The sequence below is a fragment of the Rutidosis leptorrhynchoides genome, chromosome 5 (assembly GCF_046630445.1).
Source record: "Rutidosis leptorrhynchoides isolate AG116_Rl617_1_P2 chromosome 5, CSIRO_AGI_Rlap_v1, whole genome shotgun sequence".
Taxonomy (NCBI): Eukaryota; Viridiplantae; Streptophyta; class Magnoliopsida; order Asterales; family Asteraceae; genus Rutidosis; species Rutidosis leptorrhynchoides.
Window position 1 is genome coordinate 461,339,527 of NC_092337.1, and position 10,507 is coordinate 461,350,033.

General features: G+C 33.6%; 1 protein-coding gene across 1 annotated transcript; it reads right to left on the reverse strand.

Moving 5' to 3' along the window:
- Positions 1-7,107: 7,107 nt before the first annotated feature.
- LOC139848381 (7-ethoxycoumarin O-deethylase-like) lies at positions 7,108-9,421 on the reverse strand. The gene is made up of 2 exons (XM_071838117.1): positions 8,465-9,421; positions 7,108-7,728 (listed from the first exon to the last, which is right to left on the reverse strand). The coding sequence occupies exons 1-2, from the start codon at positions 9,419-9,421 to the stop codon at positions 7,108-7,110; spliced, it is 1,578 nt and encodes a 525-aa protein (XP_071694218.1).
- Between the last annotated feature and the right edge of the window lie 1,086 nt (positions 9,422-10,507).

The window sequence follows — 10,507 nt, forward strand, 5'->3', positions numbered from 1 at the left end:
GAACTGGGCTTACCCATGGACTATCAGAAATTGGATAAATTAAACCTGTGTCTAGTAGTTTAATAATTTCTTTTTTTACTACATCTTGTATATTCGGATTTAGTCTTCGTTGGCGTTGCACATACGTTTTATGACCTTCTTCCATAAGGATTTTATGTGTGCAATACGAAGGACTTATTCCTTTTATATCATGAATCTTCCATGCGATGGCTGGTTTATGAGCTTTCAACACAGAAATGAGTTGTGATTTCTCATTTTCAGTAAGAGAAGACGATATTATTACAGGTAATTCAGATTCACCATGTAAATAAGCGTATTCCAAATGGTTTGGAAGTGGCTTTAACTCTAATTTCGGTGGTTCTTCTATTGATGATTTATATCGATATCTGTCTTCTTCTTTTAGCATTTGAATTTCTTCTGTTGTTGGTTCATATCCATTAGCTATTAGTGTAGCTAACATTTCAGCTTCATCAATTGGTTCATTACCTTCTCCTAAAGAACATTCTCCTGTTCCTTGTAATTCTGGAAATTCTTTTAAAAATTCTGCATGTGAATCTATAGTTTGAATATAATAACATGTATCATCTGCAGATTGCGGTTGTTGCATTGCTCTATCAACTGAAAAGGTAACACTCTCGTCCTCTATACTTAGGGTCAATTTCTTACCGAACACGTCTATCATTGCTTTAGCCGTGTTTAAGAATGGTCTTTCTAATATGTGAGGAACTTGAGAATCTTCTTCCATGTCCAGAACAACAAAATCTACTGGAAATACTAAAGTACCAACTTTAACTAGCATGTTCTCCATTATCCCTCTAGGATATTTTATTGATCGATCGGCTAGTTGTATGCTTATTCTTGTTAGTTTCAATTCTCCAAGGTCTAGTTTAGCGTATAGTGAATACGGCATTAAATTTATACTAGCACCTAAGTCTGCCAATGCTTCTATTGAACTAAGACTACACAGAAAACATGGAATTGTGAAACTTCCTGGATCAGATAATTTTTCTGGTATCTTATTCAACAGCACTGCTGAACAATTAGCATTCATAGTAACAGTCGAGAGTTCTTCCATTTTCTTTCTATTCGAGATTAGATCTTTCAAGAATTTAGCATATCTAGGCATTCCTGAAATCACATCAATGAAAGGAAGATTTACATTTATCTGTTTAAACATATCCAAGAATTTGGATTGCTCGGCTTCAAGTTTCTCTTTCTTCATTTTACTTGGGTAAGGAAGTGGTGGTTGGTATGGTTTAACATCAGGTTTATCCTTAACTATGTTATCTTCATTAACCTTTTCAACTACCGGTTCTTTTTCCTTATCTTGTTTAGGTTGTGGTTCTTGTGGAGTAGAAATAGCTTCATCAGAAGTTACAGGTATTTTAGGTGGTTTAAGTGTTGTACCACTTCTTGTGGTAATGGCTTTAGCTGTTTCATTCCGGGGGTTAGCATTTGTATCACTAGGTAAACTTCCCGGTTTTCTTTCACCTATTAACCTTGCTAGGTTACTTACTTCTTGTTCCAAATTTTGAATAGAAGCTTGTTGATTTCTAAATGCTTGAGCATTTTTTTCATTAGTTTGTTTCTGAGATGTGAAAAACTGCGTTTGAGTTTCAACTAGCTTTGTCATCATATCTTCTAAATTTGGCTTTTTATCATCGGGTTGTGGTGGTTTGTTTTGAAAATTAGGTCTTTGCTGGTTGTAAGTATTATTGGATACTTGTTGATTGCTAGGACCTTGTTGGTTGTTGTATGGAATATTTCGGTTATAATTCTGATTTTGATTGTAAATCGGTCTTGGCGGTTGATAATTATTCTGATAATTATTTCCAGGCCTTTGGTTTATGTATGAACTATTCTCTCTTTGTTCCATTGTTAATTCAATACTGAGACAATCTTTTGTCAAATGTGGTCCTCCACACTGCTCACAACTAATTCGTATTGAGTGGATATCTTTAGTCATCTTTTCCATTCGTCTCTCGACAGCATCTATCTTTGCGGAAATGGAATCTAAGTCATGGCTAGAATCAGCTCTAGCTGCTTTAGATGATCTAACGATATCTTTTTCTTGGTGCCACTCATGTGAGTGGGAAGCAGTGTTATCAATAATTTTATAAGCATCAGTTTTGGTTTTCTTCATAATAGAACCACCAGCTGCTATATCGATGTCTTTCCTTGTAGTGATGTCGCATCCTTGGTAGAATATTTGTACTATTTGACAGGTGTCTAAACCATGTTGCGGACATCCTCTTAATAACTTTCCAAATCTTGTCCACGCCTCATATAGAGTTTCGTTTGGTTTCTGTGTGAACGTAACAATTTCTCCTTGAAGTCTTACGGCTTTAGATGCCGGAAAGAATTGTTTAAGAAAATTTTCAACTAAAACGTCCCATGTATCAATCGCCCCTTCAGGTAACGATTCCAACCAATCTTTGGCTTCTCCCTTTAAAGTCCAGGGAAATAACATGAGATATATCTGTTCATCCTCAACTTCTCTTATTTTAAATAGAGTGCAGATCCTATTAAAGGTACGAAGATGTTCATTTGGATCTTCCTTCGTCGCACCACTAAATTGGCATTGATTAGTCACCATGTGTAGAATTTGTCCTTTGATTTCATAATCTGGCGCATTAATGTCTAGATGAGTAATTGCGTGACCTTGGCCAGTGCGTTTAGCTCTCATTCGGTCTTCCATACTTAAAGGTTCCAGATTCTCCATAATTGAATTTGTTGAATCCGAATCACTAGAGGATTCTGATTTAATGGTTCGTTCCTCAACAATCTCTGTTTGAATGATTGGTGGTTCCGGAGGAAAATTTAGGGGTTCAGGATCTATGAATCGTCCCTGAATATTCTCCGGATTCTCAATTGTGAGGTCGGGTTCAAAAAATGGATTATCGGAAATTTGAATTGGAGTACTTGGTCGACTGGATGACGATTCTAAAGAAAAATCAATGGCGGTAATATTTGCTAAATGTCTTGATCTAGTTACAGGTGGTGAACGTACAAAAGGTGGTGAACGTCTTGCTCGATGCATTCATTGAATATCCTATTAGTTTTTAAAAGGAAAGAAAAATTATATAAGTTATCCAATTAATAGACTTTTCTGATTTTGCCCACGTTTCGAATAGCCAAAAGATGCAGCAGAGGGGCATGATTCGTTTGGTCTCAATATAATTGAGGACTGTTTGGCTCCAATAACCCGGTCCACGTACAAATCCAACTACTACTACGAACCACAAAATTTTGATGTCTATCAATTTAACTACTTAAAATAAATTTTCGTAATTTTAAGAAATATAGATAAGAAGTAGAAAAAATTCTAAGTCCTAAAAACTAGAATGACGAGAAATAAGAAAGAAAAAGAGCGCGTCGAAAAAGGTCGAAAAATAAAAAGGGTTGAAAAATAAAAGGCGTCGAAAAAATAAGAAAGAAAAAAAATTGACTTATAGAACTTAAAAACACTCGACTAACCCAACCTTATTGCTATCACTAACTTAAAATTATAATCGCAAATTGAGATTACTAATTGGAATGATAATTGATACATAGGTAAAAGGCGTCGAAAAATATTAAAGCTTACAAGTAAAACTATATCCCAAATGGAAATAACTTAAAAATGTACTAAAACTTAAAAAGGCGTCGCAAAATTCTAAAGCACTTAGATCTTAGTCTAAAGAAAAAGCACTTAAGGGATTTTACGGCAAAGCCTAAAAATCTATAAATAAAAATAACTATGGCAAAAACTAAGTTTAAAACTAAATACGAGCGAAAAATACAAATATTAAGCTAAAACAATTAAAAAGGGACAAAATATAAAAATATACTAAAAGTTGTGAAAATTACAATTTTTATAAAAATATAATTTTTATATTATTTAATTTATAAAACTATTAATTTTATAAACTAATTAAACTAATTAAAATTTAAAATACAATTTATTTTAAAATTTTAAAACTAATTATAATAATAATTAAGTAATTAGGGTTAATAATAATAATAAATAATAATTACACCGTAATAAATGCTGTTAGGGTTTCTGTGTGGCCCGTGTCAGACGGCTCCGCGAGTTGCGGTGCTCGAAGCTGGAAAACTTCGAGAGTCGAGGGGTTTCAAATTTCAGATAAGGTAGCTTCGTTTGACAGGTTTCGGATTTTTATTTATTTATTTATATATATATATTTTTTTTATTATTATGTTTTAAATAAAAATAAAATATTTAAAACTTAAATAAACTTTATATAAAATAAAAATAAAGAAACTTTATAAAACTTAAATATTTAACAAACTCTTAAAAATATTTATATTTTTGTTTTTCTTTTTATGTTTTTGAATATTTAAAACTTATTTTTACAAAAGCGTATTTTTATAAAAGTAAACTAAAAATAAAAAAATCTTTTTTTTATATATTTATTAGCGTTGCGCTTCCGGCTTTTAAGCTAGATGTTTCCCGGCAGCGGCGCCAAAAATACTTGATAGTTAAAGCTAAGGGGTATAAAATACTATTAAATTTTTACAGGAAAATACTATTAAATACGATACAATTTTACACAAGATATTTATTTATTTAGAGAATGGATATACTTAAACCTTGCTACAACACTTATAGGCAGTGTACCTAATCGTAGAGTAGTGTAGTTTTTAGTAAGTCCGGTTCGTTCCACAGGAAAAATCTTTTAATCAAAGCTTAACGCTATATTAGTTTAATTTATAAAAATACGAATATATATATAAGTAATATTATTATTATAAAGGGGGTTTTTACCGTTTAATGACCGGTTTGTCGATTTTAAAACTTTAGTCGCAATTAAAACAAAATATAAAATATTAAATAAATAAAAGACTTAATTTAAAGCGTAAAGTAAATAACGATAATGAAATTGCGAATAATAAAAGTGCGATAAAATAAACTTGCGATAATTAAAAAGTACGATAATTAAAAGTGTAATTAAATACAATAACAATAAATAAAAATGCGATAATTAGAAGTGCAATTAAATATAAAAAAAGGAAATTAAATATGAAATAAAAGAATTATGCTTATTTAAACTTCCGTAATCATGATGTTTGACGTGTTGATTTTTAGTTTTATGCCCATGGGCTAATTGTCCTTTGTCCTGGATTATTTAATATGTCCGTCTGGTTTTTGTCCATAACAGTCCATCAGTCATAAATATAAAGTGCGAGTGTCCTCGTCAAATTATCCTTATACCCGAAGTCAAATATTCCAACTAATTGGGGACTTAAACTATAACAAGATTTTAATACTTTGTTTAATAATTACACCAGGATGTCGACTGAGTGTAACCCAAGGTTTTAATACTTTGTTAACAATTATGCCAAGTGTGTCCTTGTACATAATTTCACCTCTGTTTTAATAATTCTAGTGGCTATTAATTCATTCCCGTGTCCGGTTAAATGAACGATTATTCGTACATATAAATACCCCGCCCATCGTGTCCGATCGAGTGTATATGGTTATTTATAGGGACGTCCAATTGTAAATATTTATATTAACATTAACAAATTATCATTTAGTTAAACAAATATAAAGCCCATTAATAGCCCATAGTCTAATTTTCACAAGTGTCGTTCTTTTGTCCAAACCCTAATTATGGTACAAAGCCCAATTACCCAATTTTAGTAATTAGCCCAACATCATGATTACTTCGTTTTAAATAAGCATAATAATAACTTAGCTACGAGACATTAAATTAAAAAGGTTGAACATAACTTACAATGATTAAAAATAGCGTAGCGTTACACGGACAGAATTTCGACTTACACCCTTACAACATTCGCTATCATACCCTTATTATTAGAATTAAAATTAAAATATAAATTATAAATATAAATATTACGTATAGATATAGAGAGATTGATATATTATGGATATTTTTGCGATCAAACTGCGTATGCTTTTATAGGGATTTGAGTCCAGGTGATCTCCGCGACTTGCGGCCTTTTTCTTCTTCAAACTCCGCGAGTCGCGGAGTTTGAAATTCCAGCTCACCAGCTTTGGCTTCTTTCTTGTCGACGATTTTAAATATTAATATAATATATATATAATTTTTAAGAATTATTTATATATTATATTATATTCATGTGCATAGTTGACTTGTAATTTTTAGTCCGTTGCGTCGAGCGTTGAGAGTTGACTCTGGTCCCGGTCCCGGATTTTTGAACGTCCTTGCGTACAATTTAATATCTTGTACTTTGCGTTTTGAATCTTGTACTCTTGTAATTTTGAGACGTTTCTTATCAATTATTGGAACCTCTTTGATTGTATTTTGTACTTTTGAGCTTTTTGGTCGTTTGCGTCTTCAATTCGTCGAATCTGTCTTTTGTCTTCACCTTTTATTATTTAAACGAATATCACTTGTAAATTGAACAATTGCAACTAAAAGCTTGTCTTTCTTGAGGAATAATGTTATGAAATATATGTTCGTTTTTAGCATTATCACCGGTCCACAAATACGCCATACTTCTTGCAGTTTTCAATATGCTTTGCCTAATTTAAGGCCAATGCATCTTTTGTTCGGATCAAAAAATAGGTGTGACCAGTGTTGCAAAAAACCCGATTACTCGCCGATTAATCATTTTTAAGAGCATTCCGTTCCGTTTTTCAAAAATCCGTTTATTTAAACAGTCAACGTAAATTGATGGGTCAAAATCGAATTTGGTATTCAAAGTCGGTCAAAGTCAAAAATGGTTAACATTTTAACATGAATCTAAACTAGAACCTTATAGTTTTTGAGCAAAATGAATAATTTTAGACAATTATGTTAAAGTTTGTTTTTATATTTATGGGTTTTTTTTCTATATTTACACATATAATTTTTAAAATTTAATATTTATATGTATAAAGTACAATCCGATTAATCCCCGATTAATCTCCGAATTACCGATTAATCTTTCTAAAGTCCCGACCGATTGATTCCCGAATAGCGAATTTTGCAACCTTGGGTGTGACTGTTATCGTACATAACTAAATGCCAAAACTAAACGCTAATCGTAAATTAAAAGTTGCATTTGATAAATCAAAGTTAAATAATTATGGTTTGTCCTTATATATTTTAAGCTTCATTTAAAGTACCACTTATATCATTCGTACATTATAGAGCTAGACAACCTTGGTGTTGGAATCGCCATAAGAACAACTTTCTTCTTCAACACGATTCCAAATTTTTCGGATAAATCATGTTTTTCTCCCTCAACCAATTTCCAATCGAACGAATGAATAAGCGACCCAAACAAGAACATAAACATCCGCTCTGCCATTGCGGTCCCTGCACATATCCTTCGCCCAGAACCAAAAGGGAAATAATTGAAGTCGTTACCACTATAATCCCACTTGCCATCCAAAAACCTTTCGGGTCGAAACTCCAATGGGTTCTCCCAAATGGAAGGGTCTCTGTGGATAGCCCACGCATTGATGAACACGCGAGCACCTTTAGGGACAGTGTAGCCACCAATAACGATTGACTCACTCGGACAATGTGGAACCAAAAGCGGAAGTGCTGGATGCAATCTAAGAACTTCTTTCATGATGGCATATAAGTAAGGCAGTTTATTGATGTGTGATTCTTCAACTATGCTATCCTTCCCCACCACAGTCTCTAACTCTTCTTGCGCTCTTTTTAAGACTTGGGGTTTTCGCATCATCTCTGCCAAAGCAAACTCGAGTGTATTCGAGGTTGTATCCGTCCCTCCCACCACCATATCCTGAAAAACAACAAGTTTGACATTAATTAATAAAATAAAAAGAAATACATAGTAATAATTGTTGGGAAGTTATCCCACATCGAACATGGGACAAAACAAATGTATGCAAATAAGTCTAAAGGGAAGTCCCACTATCACCAATTGGTTTAGAAAAGGATGAACTCTTGGGCTTATATGTTAAACATGTTGTTCGACTATACGATTTATTAATTATGTCATGGTATCAGAGCTCAGGTAAGCGGTTTTACAAAGCGAGTCCGAGCCAGGCACCCATGTGTGTGCCGCCGTCGCTACAAAGAGATTGAGTCAGGCCGCTATCGTGCCACCATCTCTACAACCGTTACACGCCTCGATGTGAGAGGGCCCGCCATCTCTACAATCGTTCCACGCCTCGATGTGAGGGGGCGTGTTGGGAAGTTATACCACATCGGCCATGGGACAAAACAAATGTATGTATATAAGTCTAAGGGAAAGTCCCTCTATCACCAATTGATTTTAGAAAAGGATGAACTATTAGACTTATATGTTGTACATGTTGTTGAACTATACGATACGATTTATCAATTCTGTCAATAATATTAACTAATTACTATATTTGGATATTAGCATCTTTTTAATATAAAGGATTTAGATCTTACATAAAAGTTAAAAAACGTAGAATCTAAATCAATTAATCACCATGTTGATCTGAAGATGTTAATTAATTGATATCAAATTAAAACATTATTAATTTTACCATAAGCAAGGCTTTGACATGATCGACGGTGAAGGGCGTTTTGAGATCTCCACCATCTTTGTTAAGTTGCAACAAGAATTGCAAAAAGTCCTTATTTTCATCACCACTACTCATTTTACTCCTTTGTTCTATCATCCTTTCAAAGATTCCATCTAATTTCTTTGCCAACACTTTCATCTTCTTTTGGATACCTTGCACATCAAAGCGCTCCAAACCCGGATAAAAATCCGATAAATTGGGCAGACCCAACAATCTAGTTATCTGATTAACCACCTGTTGAAATTCGGCTCCCAACTTCTCCCTACCTTCAGCCTTGACGGTCCCACCCCACATCATCCCAGTAATCACATTCAAAATGGTCAAAAACATCTGCTCCCCAACGTTAACTGGCGTCCCAGCATGTTTGTACACGTAATTCACTGTATTTCTGATTTCTTTCTTACGAAGAGAATAAACGGAATCCAAAGTTTGGTTACTGAGCATTTCACGGACACAAATCTTTCTCAACATCCGCCATTGATTGCCGAAAGGTGACCAAACGATGTCGTTTCCACCATACGTAGCTTCCTTCCCAGCAACCGGAACGTCACGGTTGGCGAACATGACGTCGTTAACTTTCAGCACTTCACGGGCTAAATCAGGCGAGGTGATGAGAATACCAAGTTTTTTACCCAGCCAGAGCCTGGATATTGGGCCGTAGATTTTTGCTAACGTCGCAAAGTACACGTGTAGCTCCGGGTCCAAAGATAGCAGGTTTCCTACGAGTGGTAGAGCCGGTGGCCCCGGCGGTAGTGGTGGATTCGAGCTGTTTGATGCTAACTGCGTCCATATAAACCAGAATATAGAAAGTATGGAAATGATTATGAGAATCGCGGTTGCCAACTCTTGGTCGATATTGATGGTTCCACACCACCGTGACCAGGCGTCAGATACAGTGGCAAAGATAAATTTCGACATGGGTGAGATGAGAAAAACAAAGAAAGAATGAAAGTGATGAAGTAGAAATAGAAGCGTATTTTCGGGTATTTAAATAGAAATAGAGATATATGGTGTAGTATTTAAGCAAGTCTCTCGGAATAATAATTTCTTCTAGGTAATGAATGCTATAATATAATAGATCTAAAGATATTTTTTTTAACGTTATTCTATTCTATCTTAAATGTTTTCGATGTAGACTATATATTCATATTTGTGTTAGAGCACTGTGAGTGGTGACTGAGGTCAGTTGACATGTCAGGCCTGACTTGCTGAGTCAGAATAAATGAGAAGTGGTGACCTATGTCAGTTAGGCATGTCAGTTTATATTTTAATTATTATTTTAATGATTTTAAAAATAACCTAAATTGATAAAATTATAAAAATTAACATAAATGGAAACAACTTTCATTAATAATAAAAATAAAAACATTACATTTCCTAAAAATTAAAAAACATACGATTCCTAAAACTTAAAAAAAACACACTACGATATTGCGATTAAAAAGTTACAATTCGTGCATCGGGACGTTGTTGAAAATATTTTTATTTTGATTAGAGAATTTGGATTTGATTTTGTAATATGTTGAGTAAAATGAATGTATATATAGAATATTTAAAAAAAAAGAAAAAGAAAAGAAAAAGAAAACAACCAACGGTTAGAACATTGATTTAATTTTTTTTTTTTTTTTTGTAACGGTCGATTGTTGCGTCTCGGGGGCGACTGACCCGTAGCCGACGAGCCAGGGTGACGGGGTACGGGAGTGTGGGGAAACGCGACGAGCAACCCGACGAGGTCGTGACTGACCTCCACTCGGGGTGCTCTTATTATCGGCTCTATATTTTCAAAAAGTGTACTAACTTAAACGATTATACTTTTTTAATCTTCAACAAAAAAAATTGATGACGTGTCATCATATTTATAATTTACATTAGAAAAAAAAAACTATATAAACTACATTGAAATAAAAGAGAAACTATATTTAGTCCACGTCATCTTTAAAAAGAATAAAAAAATTACACGTAATTATTTTGACCGGTTGTACCGGTAATTGGTGACTAATTGTT